Here is a 19723-nt window from a genome sequence, read left to right on the forward strand (position 1 = left end):
GGGAACCAATTTGACAATAAATTTCATAAATTAAAAAAAAATTATGTAAATAATACACCATTGTAGAACATTTGGGAAATACAGAAAACTATGAATGATGAAGTAGCTCTTATAATCCCTTCACCCAGAACTTAGAAATAATTCCTGAAGCTGAGGAATAGAATTCTAAGTGACTAGCAAAGATCAGCTGTTTTAATGTACATTTTCTTGGTGCAGTATGTTTTTCCTAAGGTAAAAATGTCTTAACAAGCTTCCTTAAGCTGAACTCATTTTCTGGAATTATGCTATCTCTTTAATATTTCTACTTGGCCTATTTGTTTCTGTTTTTTTCTTTAAACTTATACACTTTATAAACAGTGTGTGTCAGAGGAATGTGGATGATTATATTACTGGCTTTTAACAGTGGGAATTACAGTTCCAACACAATATCATGGCTTAATTAAAAGCAACATCTTTTCATCAAACACATAGGAATTTCCATGAGTTCAACTGTTCTTGGTAATAATGCACCTGTTGGCAGAGAATTTCAAGTCATCAACTGAACTTAAACAAAACACCATTAGAATGGCTGGATTTTCATCCTCTTTAGTAAAGATGGAAGACAGGCACATCATACTTCATGTTTTCTTTTATGTACTCAACACATTCTTTTCTGAAGTTTTCAGATTATTCCTTTTTACTGTCATCATTTTATGTGCATCATTTCATTAGGTTTGTTTTTATTTTATTTACAATATACTCAAAATGGAAAGGTACAGTAAATGCTACTCTGTGTATAGTGTGCGAAGTTACTCTGAGGGCATGTAAAGCTAAAACGATAGTTCTTGGCCTAGTAGACCACATTTTAGGAAGTCATTTTTAAAAAAAACCTAAAATGAAATTCTATCTAATACTTTGCAATCAAGTTGTAATAGTCATTAAAGAGAGTTTTACGACATGTAATTTATATGAACATACAGTAGAAATGGACATACCTGTACAGGCCCAGCACATTACCTGATATATAACAGACATTCAGTGAGCAGTGGCCAGTTTTGTCACATATGGTCATCACTCATATACCCAACTACATAAAAGCAACAAAGTCTGCTTTTCAAACCTACCACATAAACTCAAGTAGTGCCTGTCTGCTCTGCTTTGGGGTTTGGGATTTGAGCGTAGCTTCCCTCTCTCTACCCTGGTAGAATAACACATTATTATATGCAGGCACATGAGGGAATCTAGCTGAGTACATAATAGCTGTGTGAATGTATAGGTGAGAAACAATTCTGATTAAAAATAATATTTGGTTACAGTTAGGATTCTAGGCACAAGTGCAAGAAATTGTTGCAATTTGGCTATTGTGTGCAATGGAAACATAGCACTTCCCTTTCTCTGAATGACTGCTTCTTCCTATCAGGTTATAAAAGCAAATTTTAGGGGCACCTGGGTGACTCAGTTGGTTGTGTCCAACTCCTGGTTTTGGCTCAGGTCATGATCTCATGGTTCGTGAGTTCAAACCCCACATTGTGCTCTGCTCTGATGACACAGAACCTGCTTGGGAATCTCTGTTTCTCTCTCTTTCTCTGCCCCTCCCCCACTTGCTCTCTCTTTCCCTCTCTCTCAAAATAAGTAAACTTAAAAAAATAAAAATGAATAAAAACAAATTTTAACTCTTTTTTTTTTAAGTTTATTTGTTTTGAGAGAGCGTGCGTGCAAGTGGGAGAGGAGCAGAGAGGGAGAGAGAGAGAGAGATAATCCCAAGTAGGCTTTGCACTGTCAATGCAGACCCTGAAGCGGGGCTCAAACTCATGAACTGCAAGATAATGACCTGAGCCAAAGTCAGATGCTCAACCCAGCCACCCAGGTGCCCTCAGATTTTAACTCTTAAAAGCAAGTTTGTCTCGGGGCACCTGAGTCGCTCAGTATGTTAAGTGTCTGACGTCAGCTCAGGTCATGATCTCAGCTGTGAGTTGAAGTCCCTCACTGGGCTCTCTGCTGTCAGCACAGAGCCTGCTTCAGATCCTCTATCACCCTCTCTTTCTGCCCCTCCCCTGCTGGTGTTCTCTCTCTCTCTCTCTCTCTCTCTCTCTCAAAAATAAATAAATAAATAAATAAAATACTTTAAAGCAAGTTTGTCTTATTCCTACTCTAGACCAGAATTTTATCAGCTTAGTTCCCATACCTTGAATTAAGTTCAAGTTTCAGGCAGAATGAAAAAACACTGAAATTTGGGATCAGAAGAACGATGTTCAGGACCTCTTTTCTGCTTCATGACTGTGTGACCACGGACAGTCTTCCAGTCTCGTTCAGTTCCCCTTTCTTCACTGTAAAATGGGATACTACTACGACTTATTTCACAGGGTGTGGGTGTAATTTGAATGAGACAATGCACGTGAAAAGCAATCTGTTAACCCTAAGGTACTATGCCAGGGACTGTGAACAGGTAATTATAATTTTCAGCATTATATTTTTGTTACTAGTACGATAGATACATGTTGCTTATGTAGGTCTTGAATCCCTGGCTGCCACCAATCCAGAATTTTGTTGCCAGAGATAAAACAGATCATTGCTACAATCAGGAACAGCATATTGACACGATTTTTCCTTCTGTGCAATCTAAATGGCTACTGGCAAATAGAGATGGGAAACTAAACAATGCTTGAACTGCTCAGGGGCTAAGGCCTTGGTTTATGACCCACGGAGAATAAAGAGGGACAAATGCAGAAATGTTTGTCTCTCTTCGCGGCACAGCAAAGGACCAACATGCCAGTTGTAGTACTTTAAAGACTATATCATATCTGGAGCTGGAAGCAACTGGATTATCATGTCAAGTTACTTAAGGTTTAAATAAAGATTTAAAAAAACCCCACTTTTTAAAAGAAAGTTAAAATTGTTTAATGTATACAACATGATTTTTTGGAAGAGTTGTTCAATATTAGGACATTATCAATTACATATATAGTGAAATGATTACTAAAATCAAACCAATTAACATATCCATCTCTTCATAAAATTACAATTTTGTGTATGTGTGGTGAGAACACTTGAAATCTATTCTTTTAGCAAATTTCCAATATTTAATACAGTGTTGTTAACTATCGCCATCATGCTTGCTGTACGTTAGATTTCTAGATTTATTCATCCTACATATTGCAACTTTGTACCCTTTAACCAACAGCTCCTCACTTCCTCCACCTCCCCACTCCTGGGCACCACCATTCTGCTCTGTGCTTCTATGCTTTGAACTTTTTAGGATACACATATAAGTGAGATCATGCAATACATCCGTGTCTGGCTTATTTCATTTCGCATAATGTCCTCCAGGTAAATGCATGTTGTCATAAATGGCAGATCTCCTTTTTTAAAGGCTGAATAATATTCTAAAGTACATTCATCCACTGATGGACATTTAGATTGTTTCCACATCTTGGCTACTGTGAATAATGTTGCAGTGAACATGGGGGTGCAGATATCTCGCTGTGGCACTGATCTTATTTCCTCTGAATATATACCCAGAAGAGGGACTGTTGGATCATAGGGTAGTTCTATTTTAATTTTTTTTTTTTTTTGAGGAATCTTCATACTGTTTTCCACAATAGCTGTACCGATTTACATTCTCACCAGCAGTATACTAGGGTTCCCTTTTCTCCACATTCTTGCCATTATGTACTTGCTATCGCTTATCTTTTTGAAAATAGCCATCCTAACATTTGTGAGGTGATACCTCATTGTGGTTTCAGTTTGCATTTCCCCGATGATTAATGGTATTGAGCATCTTTTCATATACCCGTGGCAATCTGTATGTCTTCTTTGACAAGTTCAACATCCATTCCTGACAAAAACTCTTAACAAAATAGAGAAGAAAATGTCCTCAGCACAATAAAGGCCATTTATGAAAAGCCACAGCTAACATCATAATCAATGGGGAAAAACTGAAGGCTTTTCTTTTCCTCTGTGATCTGGTGTGAGGCAAGGGGCTCACTCTTGCCACTTCTGTTCCACAAAGGACTAGAAGTGCAAGCAAGAGCAATGAGTCAAGAAAAAGAAAAGCCATCCAAGTAGTTAACGAAGAAGTAAAATTATCTCTGCAAATGGCATGATTCTATATGTAGACAACCCTACAGACTCTATAAACTATCAAAAAATCCTGTTAGAACTAACAAATTCAGTAAAGTTCTAGGATACAAAATCAATATACAAAAATCAGATGAGTCTCTTTATACTAACAATGATCTAATAAAAAAGGAAATTAAGAAAAATTTGAATTTATAATAGCATCAAAAGGAATAAAATACTTGGGAATAAATTTAATCAAGGCAGAGAAAGACTTGTATACTGAAAACTATAAAACACTGATGAAAAGAACAGAAGAAGGCATAAACAAATAGAAACATAGCCCATCTTCATGGATTGAAAGAGTTAATATTGTTAAAATGTCTATACTACCCAAAGTAATGTATAGACTCAGCAATCCCTACGGATATTCCAATGGCATTTTTCACAGACATAGAAAAACTATCTCAAAATTCATATGGAAACACAAAAGACTGTAAGTAGCTAAAATCTTGAGAAAAAAAAAGTTGGAGGCATCATATTTCTGGCTTTCAAATTATATTACAAAGCTATAGTAATCAAATTAGTATGACACTGGCATGAAAACAGATAGACAAAGCAATGGAACATAATTAAAACCCTGAAATAAACCAAAGCATAAGTAGTCAATGAATTTTCAACAAGGATGCCAAGAATATACAAGTAGGAAAGGATAGTGTCTTCAATAAATGGGGCTGTGAAAACTGGATATTCACATGCAGAAGAATGAACTCTTATCTTGGACTCTTATCTTACATGGTATAAAATAAAAAAACTCAAAATGGATTAAAGTCTTAAATGTACCATCTGGAATTGTAATGTTCTGAGAAGAAAACAGGAAAAAAAGCTCTTTGACATTGGCCTTTGAAATGATATTTTGGATCCGATACCAAAAGCTCAGCAACAAAGGCAGAAGTAAACAAATGGGACTGCATCAAAGTATATAGGAAACAATCACAAACTGAAAGAAAATATTTGCAAACTATATATCTGAGAAGAGGTTATTATCCAAAAAAAATATAAGGAACTCCTACAATTCAATAGCAAAAACAAAATCAAACCAAAAAACAGTCTGAATAAAAAATGGGCAAAGGACCTGAATAGACATTCTTCTAAAAAAGATGTAGGAAAATACTGTCTTTAAGACAGAGACAAGTTTAAGTTCTAGATTGCAGGGTATTTGAACCCTTGCAGCCCGGGCTTAGTGTAATGGGGTCCCAGTTTTCCAGTATTGTCAGCCTGGTTCCTCAGTCTCAACTTCAATGGGCAAAAAGTCTCCACAAGCTTCAAATCAGCTGTGCACAAATAGTTGTCTGTGAGCATGATTGTGTGCAAGCACACTATAGACAGCTTATCAAGCCGTAAACTCACAGCAAATTTTTCAGGACAATTAAGCATAGGGTTTGACAGCAAAGGACCGCAGTCGTTAAAAAAAAGAACAAGTTTAGCTATTTTTGAGCTATTTTTTAAGAGCCCCCAAAGACGCTATTAAACCTTTGAAAATATGTACTCAAATATGTATTCCTACCCCCGCAACAAAAAGTAAGCTCCACGAAACCACCCCTCTCCAACATATCTAAAACACAAACAAAACAAAATAAAAATGTTCAACTCTGTGTTGTGGTAAAAAACTAATTTCTTTGAAAAAAGCTGGAGTAGAGAGGTGAACAGTACTTCCTAGAAATAGGCCAACTATAGCTCCAGCTCCCCAAATTCAGTAATTGGGCATAGTTTGGTGAGATCTGCTTTTCTCTCTTCACATCACATCTCTCTCTCTCTCTCTCTCTCTCTCTCTCTCTCTCACACACACACACACACACACACACACACACACACACACACACGAGGGCAATAGTATCAGCCTTAAGTCTTATGAATCAGGACACAACAGAAAGAAGCCTTTTGATTATGGAGCATAAGGCAAGCTAACACCTTGCACAGCTCCCCTAGGTGGGATACGTGTGACATTCCTCAGGCACTCTTGGTGGCCCAAGACCAAAGGAAAGGGAGAAAACAATGGTTAACTGATAGAGATCACAGTCATGCAGGACATATGAGTCTCCATCAGTTTACAAATGTTTTAGTAAATTACAAGAAAAAGGCAATCTAATCAATAAATAGCGTAATCTCCAGAAATGTATAGACTCAGTTTCCTGGAGCCCCAACATCATCATAGTGATGTGGGGAACAAAGGCAAGAAGGAAATGGCAGGTAAAATTAAATTTCCTTATAACTTGCAGCCCATTGACAAATACTTGAGACAGGCAGAGTATAACATTTCTCCAGAAATTCCCTATTGTCTTCATGTTAATGTCTTACTAGAGGGAAAAACAACCCTGGCCTGACAATAGCTAGGCCTCCAGTATTTTAGGAGTCTTCTTTAGCATATGAAAGTGCTTCTGGAAAACTCCCTTTTGCCTTGACCTCCCCCAACTCCATAGTATATAATCAGTCCCTCCTTACCAGCCCAGTGCAGCTCTTTCTGCCCAAGGGTCCTATCCCCATGCTTTAATAAAATCACCTTTTTGCAACAAAGACGTTTCAAGAATTTTTTCTTGGCTCTGGACCCCCACCAACACTCCCCAAATCGCATCACTTTTACTTTTTACATCAGGGACTGAGAATGTAATCCTGGTATATGCCTCTGTTTATCAGTTTGGAACAATTACCAGTGAGAGTTGTCATATGACTGAGAGAGAGAAACTTCACTGGCATTTTAAAAAGCAACAAGATTTCTGTTTCACTGAACAATCCCACAAGATACTGTCTTCATTTTAATATAAAGTATATTAGATCTCCATACCTAGATAGAAAAATATACCCACATATAAAGAATATCCAGCTGTTAATATGCTTTTTCTCACTAAATTTGAAATAAAAAATTTGAAGATCCAAAGCTACATTAATGCAAATATCTGTTGCAAGTATACTTTTTGATTAAATTGGCATACATCAAGTACAATTAGAAAGGTTATTTATAACGAAGAAATACATAATTCTGCATCTTAATGGAGATGACAATTACAGCTGATGGTTGCTGATTAACATGACTTCTTTTGCTTTGGGTGTCAGATATTTCCTGAATGATCTTTCTTGGTGGCAATGGGCATACTTAATTCTGGAAGGCACTAAAGGGTTAATTATCAGTAACAGTTGTGCTCATAACAAATTAGTTGGTAACCTGACCAGCTCTGGTTTCACCTTGGAGACCAGAGGATCAAGTGGAATCTGTAAACTCTGACTCTGGGTCATGGCAGGAGAAGTATTTGTTGAACTCTCTGATCATAGGTGCACCCCCCACCAGGTGTTCAGAACGACAGGGAGGAAAGCCCTCTAGTCCTCTCTCCAGGGGAAGTGGGTTTGTGAGGTGTTACCTGTGCCGGCGAGGCAGAAATGCATGGCACTGTTTGGTGCCACAGCACCACGCTCTTGTGCCAAGATGACTGCCGCGCTCACTCTCTCGGACAGCTCAGGGGTGTGTGACCAATGCTGAAGGCCAGACAAAGAAGCACCGCAGCCCTCAGCACAGAAAACTATAAAGCCTCCTTTGCTTGTGCTGTAAATTACATATTTATTTTGTTAGCATGAGATAGATGAATATTTCTACATATAAAGGTGCCCAGCTAAAATCAGGAGAAGCGATATTAATGTCCTATGGTCAGTATTATTGAACCTTGAAAGCAATAAACTTTATGAGTCAATAAATATTACATTTGCAACATAGTTAACATTCCTTTACTGTCTCTAGCACTTATTACACATTGTAACCGCAAGTCTACAATACATTATTCATATTTGGGGTGTCACCAAGTGATGGATTGCTGCAGGAGAGGCTGTCCTTTAAATAAATCAACAAATAAAAATGCAAATGTTAACATTTTCAGCCACAACTTTTTCCATCTTGAATGGGGAATGAAAATTTCACATTATATTGACAGGCAGCAGAAAGAACAATTAACAGCCCACATTGTGAATGAGAAAGATGACTTTGCACGCCTGGTTTTATCACCTGCACATGGAACCATGTGGGACTCTTCTAGGTGTTAGTGCTTATCAGAGAATAAACAAGAACCTTTTTCCCACCAGCATCTGTCCCACCCTCATCCTCTTTTGCAAGTTTTGAAAATTCCCGGAATTAAGGGTGGACAGGCTTTTACTCTTGTTCTCAGTACCTTCAAAGGTTTGTTAGGATGAAGAACTGAGTTTTGTCTTATATTAAGAGTTTGTGTGTAACTGAAAAGTAGTCTATAAAAAATTCCTTTTCTACACTTTGAAATAAAAATAATTCAAATAATCCTGATTCTGAAGTCTGGAAAGCAACCACTGTGCCTTCCTGGTAACTGATTTTCATAGTACTGGATCTTTTTTTTCAACTCTGCGCTTTGTATAATAGACCTATGATATACCATCATGCACTTCTAAGGATGAAGTCCAGTGTGTTGCACATCGTTTTTATGTAGCCAAGTACTCATTATTTAAGAAACCTTTGAGAAACTATATTCAGCTGATTTGCAGTGTTAAGAACTAACAGAGAATCCTTTTTTTTCGGTGCGTAAATATGAGTCTTCACAGCAAATTTAACCTGGGCTTGTAAAATTGTACAAAGTTGATATGGTCCATTCAGAAAATGTGTGCTGAGAATGTTCTACAAAATTCTTACTGGGGAAATATTTTATTCTTCCTTTTCATGCTTCTCTCTAAACTGAAATGCAATCATCAAAAACACATTAAAGTAGCATTAAGGATCTCACTTTAATCTTCAATAGGAAAATTCACTAAGATTGAAAATCCACACCATTTCTTTTTTTATTTTTATTTCTGAGAGAGAGCATGCATGCACAAGCAGGGGAGGGGCAGAGAGAGAAAGGGAGACAGAGGATCCAAAGTGGTGTCCGTGCGGACAGCAGAGAGCCCGACGGGTGGCTCGAACCCACAAACTGAGAGGTCGTGACCTGAGCCGTGAGATCATGACCTGAGCCGAAGTAGGACACTTAACCAACTGAGCCACCCAGGTGCCCCAGAAAATCTGGATCATTTCTCCTCTTTACCTGTACCTCCTCCAGAGGAAGCCCTCAAGGCAACTGAGATGGACCTTTGAGTACAAGCATTCAGCCACACTGCTAAGTGGTCCAAGGAGGGAGCCCTCGCAACATTTCAGAACTACAGCTCTCTGTGGGTACTTGGAAAATGCTAATAATGGCAGCATTAAAAATAAAAGAAAGGAGTAATGGACAAAGAATGTGGTAAACTGGTTAAATTTTCTTTCAATTGAGGGTCACCTTCAAAATAAGGAGGCTGTTGTTGTCAACAGTTACAATATTTAAGATGACGGACTTTGGAGTCTGAAATGCTACTTCTACATCTTATTGGCTGGGTGACCTTAGACAAGTCACTCATCTCTTAGTTTCCTAATTTTAGAAATGAGGATGATAGCAGTACCTCTTTATAAAGCAGTGATGAAGATTAAATGAGATAATTCATACAAAGTGCTGGGTACATAATAGATGCTAATAGATGGCAACCATTATTACTGTCTTTTACATTAGAGTTATTTCCCCAAAGTTCTTTATAATTAAAATGAAGTCTTAAAATCTATATTCATCTGATAAGATGCTGAGAATTTAAGGCTCAAACAATAGTATTACCAAGAAACCCTAAACTATGCCTTTTTGGTGTTGATCTTTATATATTCAGCTTTAAATGAATAATATGGCAGTCGGCTTACTGGATGTAAGAAATTTTAATACCCTATTTCTTTCCTGACTCCAGAAAAGGCTGATCAAACTACTAACTCTTCAGATGTTTCTAGTGTCAGTAAATGTTAACAGACCCTTTAAAACTGTAATACAAAACCCACCATAATTTTCAGTATCAATTCAATTAGTTAAACTTATAGTCAAAGTATATAACCATTCTGTGATAAATTGGGAAAGACCTACTGCTAAGCACATTTTCTGATGAATGACAGGATTAGCTTTGCATTTCTTTGGAAATCCTTGCCAATAACCAGTTTCAATCAAGGCAGGGCATGTATAAAGGAAAGAGCTCCATGAGTTCAACCTGGCCAAATCCAGATGCTTCCACATAAGGCCTTTCTTCTGAGTAACGGTTATTAAGAATTGTCAAGACTTTCCACTCCGTACTAAGTAGCTCCTCCCAAATGCTCTTACCTAAAGAATGTTAAACCCCCTCTCTTGGCTCCTCCCCTGTTTGTGCTCTCTCTCTCTCAAAAAAAAAATAAATAAATAAACATTACAAGAAAATAAACCACTTACCGGGAAGTGTCATGCTGCAGTGATGACATGGTTGTGATTACAAGCTCCTTTTGGCTTCCTGTTGTCATAGGAGATGTGGACGCATCTTTTCTAATTCCTGCCAATGTCCCTGTATGAACAATACAGGAATTAATTTGGGCTTTCACTAAAAGGAAATGGAAAAATCCATTCTGAATAATATATTAAACATTACAAAAATCCCCAAGCTTGAAAAGTAAGCTATTTCTTTTCCCTGAAATGAAACAATGGCAGATGGAAAAACTCAGTGGGTTGTTTTGATTTTGTAAACATCAGAGATCCACAGTATCTTGTTTAAAAAAAGTACATCTGTGCAGTAACAGACTGGCTAGTGGTTTTGTTTTTAAACCTGATGGCCTGTCATCTTCCTGCTGATTTGAGTTTACTGTGAAAATGCCCAAGAAGGTAGATTGCTTTATTTTGTTCCCTTTCCCTATCCTAAGAAGAGATCTTTCTTCTCTTTGAGCCCAGGACTTTGTACCACCTACGCCCCTAAGTTAAACCCAAAACATTCAAGCTAGGCATAAATCTTAAATATTTCTTTCAAAGAACTAGACACTGGGCTAAAACAAATGCCTGCTTGGAAGAGATGCTTACCTAACCATTCTAGGGCTGATCTGGTCTCTGTTCCTTTCTAATAAACAATGTTGAGTTGATAATTAGTTTTCTCCTCTGGAGTGCTCAATGAGATGGCATGGTCAGAAAGGTTTTTCGTTTCTGTTTGTTTTCTAATTATTATTATTTCTAATGATATTATTTCTAATAATAATAATTTTCTCCTTCTCCTTTTCCTTCGAAGACTGTTAGAATCTCATTCACAGTTTTTCTTCTGGTTCCTGGGTAACAATTGTGTAGGCTGCTTAAAGAACTTATATGGGAAGATGTACTTTTTCTTTGAGGGAAGCGTAGCTATTCAAGTAAGACCAAGATAGCTTTGATGTGTAGGGAATACCAGACCCTCAGATGCCAAGAATACAGTATGATAATTCTGGGAATGGCACCATTCAGGTGTGACCAGAGAAAATCAGGTCTAGAGAAAGCAAGAGTCTTCTATCTACAGAGATTAGCATCAAAACAATCACCGTGATCCTTGGTATTCAAAAGCTATACTCAATACAAACTGTTCTTTATTATGTACAGAGGTGAAGGATGAGCCACCTAAATGCACAATTCAGTCCTCTTTGTATACACAAGTTTGTGGGACCCTCAACCCAAACCAATACATTTTCATACTAGACATAAACTCCACCATTACCTATAGTGCATTCAGTCAGTAAATATTTAGCAAGTACCTAATCATGGGCAAGGGCTATTGCCAGGATTAAGCTCAGACTTAGTTTAGGGCAGGGGAAGGAAGGTGTGAGAGCAGGAACATGAGATACTCTAAACAATCTGGTAATCATAAATAACCCAAAGCAGTATAAAGTAATAACAGCTAACAGATACAACAATATGCTTAGTGTGTGCCTGGTACTTCTCTAGGCCTTTGCCATATATCATTTATCTTTTTTAAAAACAGCCTTATGGGGTGCCTCGGTTGCTCAGTTGAGCATCCAATTCTTGGTTTCAGCACCGGTCATGATCTCACGATTCGTGGGTTTGAGCCCCGCATTGGGCTCTGCACCCACAGCACAGAATCTGCTTGTGATTCTCTCTCTCTCCCTCCCTCTCTGCCCCTCCCCTGCTCATGCTCCAGCATGCACGCATAAATAAACAAATACACTTAAAACAAGCTTCATTATAATTTGAATGCCATAAAACTTAACCATCTTAAGCATATAGTTTGAGAAAGAGTAGATTTCTTTTTTTTTTTTTTTTTTTGTTTTGTTTTTTTTTATTTTATTTTTGGGACAGAGAGAGACAGAGCATGAACGGGGGAGGGGCAGAGAGAGAGGGAGACACAGAATGAGAAACAGGCTCCAGGCTCTGAGCCATCAGCCCAGAGCCTGACGTGGGGCTCGAACTCACAGACCGCGAGATCGTGACCTGGCTGAAGTCGGTCGCTTAACCGACTGCGCCACCCAGGCGCCCCGAGAAAGAGTAGATTTCTATAGCTTATGAAAGCATGGCCACAACCCAGTTTTAAAAATATTTGTCATGAGATTCATTGTTTCTTTTTACAATCCAGGGTAGAATATTTTCTCACAGGGGGCCTGGGTGGCTCAGTCAGTTGACAGGCGACTCTTGATTTCAGCTCAGGTTCTGAACTCACAGTTTGTGAGTTCAAGACCCACATCAGGCTCTCTGCTGACAGCACAGAGACTGCTTCAGATCCTCTGTCCCCCTCTCTCTGCTCCTCCCCTGTTTGTGCTCTCTCTCTCTCAAAAAAATAAACATTTAAAAAAAATGAACTTCTAACACATATTTTATAAAATGGAGTATTTTGTCACCCCTAAAAGTTCCCTTACGTGCATTTGTGGCCAGTCCCTTCTCCCTGTCTGTTCTGTTTGTATCCGCACTCTAGCTCTCTCTCTCTCTAGTTTTGCTGTTTCTACAAATTAGTTATATTGATCCTCATAAAAACCCTTTGCAATAGATACTCAGTTTTATATCTCATTTACAGATAGGCAAAATAAGCCATAGGGGACTTACGTGACCTGCCCAAGGCCACAAAGCTACTAAGTGAAGGAGCCAATATTCATGTCCAGATAATCTGATCCCAGAGTTTTTCACCATTAAGCTCTTCCACCATAATAAACAGAAAAGTCTGAGGAATTAAGAAGTGGGAGAGATCACATATCGCTATAGGATTTAAAAAGATTTAATGCAGGCGGTGGTATTGTGATAGGAAGGAATAAGGAGCATGGAATCAGCAAAAGCTAAATTAGAAACCTCGAGGCTAAATATTTAATGTATTCAGGAAGTATTTATTGAGCATCACTACGTCCTTGTACCTTGCTAATCACTTTAAATCACTTTACATGCATTATCTCACTATTCCTTACAACAGTCCTTAAATTATATTATTGCCCTCATTTTCTAGATAAGGAAGGTCAAGCCCCAGGTCCAGTATCACACAGCTAGTAAGAACAAGGCTGGGTTTTGATTTTGTATGGCAAACTGATCTTAAACATTGTGCTAGGTGGCTCAAAAGTAAAACACAGCAGCAACAAACACAATTAAAAAAAAAAAAAAACAACAACAACAACCTGGTCTTTGGAGAGATTATTTTCGTGGCAGAACCTGGAATAGGTGGGACAGAGAGAAGGGAGGGAGGTAAAGCAGCTCACAACTCCTACAACTGTCTGGACAGAGTCCTGGGTGAGGTGAGGGGAGATTAATGGGCAAACAGGGATATGACCAACAGAAAGGGATTTGTGGGCGAGGTGAGAGGGAAGAAGAAATGCCCAGCAGTGAAAGAACGTCATTATCTCTGTAATCACTACTATAGAAGACCTGAATATTATTTATTCTGTTTTGATATTTCTATCAAAAATTTAATGGAGACAGGTGACATTTGATGGGGACAATTTAAAGAAGGAATTGTAACAGAGGGTCCAGGGACTTGCATGGCATCCATGGATACACTTTGGATTGTGAGTAACTTGTTCTGCAAGATGAGCAAACATTTCTAATAAATTTTCACTTGATAAATGAGCGATGTCTTGCAATACAAGTAGTATGTGATGCCCAATGTCACATGATCACAACTGAGCCTATGGTTCTTTTCTCTCTCTCGCTTCAGGATTGTGGGTGATCATCTGCTATGCTCAGATACTCAGTCTCAAGCAGTGGTGTTTGGCAAAAATCAGTGATTTTTCAGAATGTGGGAAGGTGCCCACAACTGGCACTAGTGTATTTTTTTGTCACTTTAAAGCACCGATGGACAGTCCTTTACTTTTCCATACAAGAGTAAGCTTAGGAATGTTTTGCCTCATTCTAGGTCAGGCTGCCTGCAGATACAGACCTTTTGTTTATCCATTCATCTGTTGATGGGCATTTGGGTATCCCTGCCTTTTGGTTACTGTAAATAAAGCTGCTATGAACATTTGTGTACAAAATTTTGTTCAAACACCTGTTGTCAGGCACCTGGGTGGCTTAGTCGGTTAAGCGTCCGGCTTCAGCTCAGGTCATGATCTCATGGTTCATGAGTTGGAGCCCCGCATTGGGCTCTGCAATGACAGTCTGAACCTGGAGCCTGCTTCAGATTCTGTGTCTCCCTCTCTCTCTGCCCCTTCCCCACTCTCACTCTGTCTCCCTCTCTCTCAAAAATGAATAGACATTTAAAACATTAAAAATAAATAAAAGACAATTAAAAAAAATAAACACCTGTTGTCGATTATTTTTCTGAGTACAACTGACGGGTCATATGATAATTCTATGTTTAACTTATTCAGGAATTACCAAACCATTCTCCATAGTGGTTCTATTATTTTAAATGAGGGTTCTGATTTCTCCACATCCTCTCCACCTTGTTATTTTCCATTTTTTTAATTATAATAATCTTAGTGGGTGTGAAGCAGAGTCTCATTGTGGTTTTGATTTGGATTTCCTAATAATTAGTGATGTTGTACATCTTTTCATGTGCCTACTAGCTATTTGAATATCTTCTTTAGAGAAATATTTATTCAAACCCTTTGCCCAGTTTTTAATTTAGTTGTTTGTTATTGCATTATAAAAATTCTTTACATACCCTGGATACCAGACACATAGGATATAGGACTTGCAAATTTTTATCCCATTTTGTGGGGGTGTCTTTACATTGTATAGAAAGTGTTCTTTGACACAATTTTTAAAATAATTTTCATAAAGTCCAATGTATTTTTTCTTTGGTTGCTTGTGCTTTTGGTGCCATATCTAAGAAACCACCGTCTAATCTATGAAAAATGAAGATCTGCACCGATGTTTTCACATAAGAGTTTTATAGTTTTCATTCTTATTTTTAGCTCTTTGATTAATTTTGAGTTAATTTTTGTGTATGGCCTGAGGTATATAAATGAAGAGTCCAGCTTCACTTTTTTGCATGTGAATATCCAATTAGTTGTCCCAGCACTACTTGTTGAAAAGACTATTCATTTGTTGAATTGTCTTGGCAACCCCTGTTGAAAATCAATTGGCCAGAAATGTATGGGTTTACTTCTGGATTCTCAAGTCTATTCCATTGATCTGTGTGTGTGTGTGTACACACACACACATACACACATATATCCTCATGCCAGGTATAGGTATAATTTCAATATAGTTTTGATTACTATAGCTTTGTAGTAAATTTCAAAATTAGGAAGTAAGAGTACTTCAACTTTGCTCCTCTTTTTCAAGATTGTGTTGACTATCTGGGGACTCTTGAAATTCTGTATGAATTTTGGAATTGATTTTTCCATTTCTGCAAAAAATGATATTGGGAGTTTGACAGGGATTGCATTCCATCTGTGGATCACTTTGGGGAATATTGACATCTCAACAGTATTAAATACTCAAATCCATGAACACAAAATGTCTTTCCATTTAGGTCTTCTTTAATTTGTTTCAGCAATGTTTTGTACTGTTCAGTGTACAAGTCTTATACTCTTGGTTAAATTTGTTGCTAGGTATTTTATTGTTTTGATGCTAATATAAATGGAATTGTTTTTTTTAATTTCAGTAGTTCATTACTAGTGTGTAGAAATATAAGTGATTTTTGAGTATTGAATTTTAGACTGCCACTTTGGTGAATTCATTTATTAGCTCTAAGAGTTTTTTGTGCATCCTCTAGGATTTTCTATATGTAAAATAATCTCATTTGTTAAAAGTTTAACTTTTTCCTTTCCAATTTGGATATGTTTTATTTCTTTTCTTTTTTAAAAAATATGTTTATTTATTTTTAAGAGAGAGCATGAGAGAGAGTGCAGAGGAGGGACAGAAAGAGAGGGCAACAGAGGATCTGATCCATTCCAGGCTCTGCGCTGACAGCAGAGAGAATGATGTGGGGCTTGAACTCACAGATTATGAGATAATGACCTGAGCTGAAGACAAGAGCCAGACGCTTAACTGACTGAGCCACCCAGGCATTCCTATTTCTTTTTCTGGTCTAACTGCTCTGGCTAGAACTTCCAGTACAAGGTTGAATGGAAGTGGCAAAAACAGGGATACTTGTCTTATTTCTGATCTTGGGGGTAAACTTTCAGTCTATTACAATTGAGTATGATATTAGCTGTGGGCTTTTCATATATGCCTTTTATCATGTTGAGGAAGTTCCCTTCTATTCTTACTTTGTTAATTGTTTTTATTATGAAAGAGTGTTGGATTTTGTCAAATGATTTTTCCATGTTGGTTTGATGTTTTTTTATTCCTTCATTCAATTTTGTTTGAATTAGCCTCCATGCCCAAGGTGGGGCTTGAACTCATGACACTCATATTAAGAGTCACATGCTCTACCAACGGAGCCAGCCAGACACCCCTCCCCTTCACTCTATTCATATGATATATTGCACTGATTGGTTTTTGTATGTTCAGCTACCTTTGCATTCCTGGGCTGAATCCCATTTGGTTAGGGTATGTAATTCTTTTAATATGCTGCTGCATTCAGTTTTGCTACTCTTTGAGGATATTTTTATCTGTTTTCATGAGCGATATTGGCATGTAGTTTTCTTGTGATGTCTTTCTCTGGCTTTGGCATCAGAATAATGCTGGCCTCTTAAAATGAGTGAAGTAGTGTTCCTTCTCTTTTATTTATTTATTTTTTTAGAAGAGTTACAAAAGGATTTGTGCTAATTCTTTAAATATTTGATAGAATTCAGCAGTGAAGTCATCTGATCCTGGGTTTGTCCTTTTTGGGAGGTTTTTGATTGCTGATTTAATCAATTTACTTGTTATGGGTCTACTCAGATTTCCTATTTTTCTTGAGTCAGTTTCGGTAATTTGTGTGTTTTTAGGAATTTGTCCATTTCATCTATGGTTGTCTAATTTGTTGGCTTTTGGTGTGTTTATTGTTTGTCTCACCTCTTACTTTTTTACTCCAGGAAGCAATGGTGTGTTCACTTTGCTTTTAATGTTTGCAAGGAATGTCCTACATGTAGTTTCTTCTGTTCTGAGAAAGTTCAGACTTAGGAAAAACAAAGACAGTCCCTTGGATGAACCCTTTAGGAAACAGACAGGTGCAAACGGACAAACACAATTCCTTGAGAACCAGATCTGCTCTGCTTCCTCTGGGACCAGGTGCTCATTCCTGGATCTCAGGATGTCTTCAAGTGTGCTGCCATGCTGGGGATGGGGGTAGGACAATGCTAAATTGAAACTTCACAAAGTTCTCCTACCATGTTTCAGTGGCCTTTTTCCTGGCTAAGCATTTGCTTGCTTTTTGGTAATCTTTCACTATCTTCCAGAGTTCTGATAATGCTGATTTTGGCAGTTTTGCTAGGGTTTTCAGTAGTTATGGGGGTTGGGGGAGCCTCTCTGCCATTTTTCTGACATCCTCCTGACTCATTAAGCATAACTCACTAGCATAATTCTGATACCAAACCCTGACAAGATCATTACCAAAAAAGGGTATTATATACCAATATCTTCCAATCAGTGTAAATAATCAAATTCACAGAATAAAGAAGAAAATTCATCTCAATAGGTACACGAAAAAGACTTGATGAAATTCAACACTCATTATGATAACAATTCCCAGCAAATGAGGAGGGAACTTTCTTAACCTGATAAAGAACATTTACAAAAAAACCCGCTATAGCTAATAAAATCATACTAAATGGTGGAAGACTGCTTTCCCTGTAAGATCAGGACTTCCCTATGGAAGTTCACATTAACCATTTTATTTTACACTGTAAAAGAAGTCCTAGGAAGAATAACGAGTTAAGAAAAAGAAAGAAAAAGCATAAAGACTGGAAAGAAAGTAGTTGTTATGGACTGAATTGTGTTCCCCCACTTCATCCAAATTCATGTGTTGAAGTCCTAACCCTTAGTATACCTCAGAATGTGACTGTATTTGGAGATAGAAGCTTTAAAGATGTAATTAAGGCTAAATGAGGTCATATGAGTCGCCTTTAATTCAATACGACCCTTTGTCCTTAAAAGAAGAGAGAAATACACTAGGAATGCATGCTGCTAGTGAAAGGCCATGTGAGGATACAGAAGGCAGTCATGTGAAGACCAAGGAGAGAGGTTTTCAGGGGGGAATGACTGGAAAAGACCATGATGGAGCTCTCATGAAGAATGGAAAACTACTATATCCTAATTGTATGGATGTATACAGTTGTCAAAGTTTATCAGACTGTACATTTGAGACCTATGCAATTTTACAGTTTATAAATTAAATCTGAAATAGAATACAAGAAAACATTAAAAACCCTACAGTTTTCTTGATTCTTAAGGCAGTACTGTTTTTTTTAAATATATATTTTTGAGAAAGAGAGAGAAAGACAACACATGGTGAGGGGCAGAGATACAGGGAGATAGAGAATCCCACGCAGGCTCCATGCCGCCAGTGAAGAGCCCAATGCAGGGCTTGAACTCATGGACCGTGAGATCATGACCTGAGCCGAAATCAAGAGTTGATGCTTAACTAACTGAGCCACCCAGGCGCCCCAAAGCAGTGAGATTTTTAAGACCACACTCCATTGATATCTCTCTGACATTGCCAATCATAAGGATTTTGAAGGGAGAAGAATATATATTTCTTATCACTAAATCACTGTAGGTACTGAGGATGAAAAAGCTAACTTATTAGATCTTAATGGCTGGGAAACAGGGCAAAGAAACAGAAAGATCTACCTACCTACCTACTTAATGTTATATTAATTCATACAAAAAATATATAGTGAGCACCTACTACATGTTAAGCAATGTTCTCATGCGGACACAACTGTAAAATATGGAGTGTTCATATTCTAGTGGGAGAAGATGTACAGTATTCAAAAACAAGTAAATTATATAGTATTTTGAGATACTTCTTTCTGCTGTGGACAATGGGAAATGTAGAGTCTCTGCTTTAAGTGACAATATTCCATATACAGCAACTTCAACTCTTAATCCTGGTCTCTTGCAGTTGAATTCCTTTTTTTTTTTTTTAACGTTTATTTATTACCGAGAAACAGAGAGAGCATGAGCATGGGAGGGGCAGAGAGAGGAGGAGACACAGAATCTGAAGCAGGCTCCAGGCTCTGAGCTGTTATCACAGAGCCCCATGCGGAGCTTGAACTCACAAACTGAGAGATCGTGACTTGAGCCGAAGTCGGACGCTTAACCGACTGAGTGACCCAGGCGCCCCGGTTGAATTCCTTTTTTAAAGGGACTGAGCAGGACAATTTAATCTACATATCTGGGTTTATTCATACCCCTATATTATGGTTGTCTTCTGTGTTCTATTGATAAAGGCTTCAACTTTTAACAAATCTTTTAGCTCAGACTCCTGGGAATCAGAAGCAGTATCTTGT

At 37.8% G+C, this 19723-nt stretch overlaps 1 protein-coding gene across 2 annotated transcripts in view; it reads right to left on the minus strand.

The window, feature by feature from the left end:
- Positions 1-19723, minus strand: part of KIAA1328 (KIAA1328 ortholog) — a 343712-nt gene that overhangs the window by 55578 nt on the left and 268411 nt on the right. For both annotated transcript variants that reach the window (XM_049619518.1, XM_049619517.1), the window contains one exon: positions 10350-10458. In XM_049619518.1, coding sequence (XP_049475475.1) covers positions 10350-10458 — 109 coding nt within the window. The remainder of the gene's footprint in view (positions 1-10349; positions 10459-19723) is intronic.

Source organism: Panthera uncia (genome assembly GCF_023721935.1).
Source record: "Panthera uncia isolate 11264 chromosome D3 unlocalized genomic scaffold, Puncia_PCG_1.0 HiC_scaffold_8, whole genome shotgun sequence".
Lineage (NCBI taxonomy): Eukaryota > Metazoa > Chordata > Mammalia > Carnivora > Felidae > Panthera > Panthera uncia.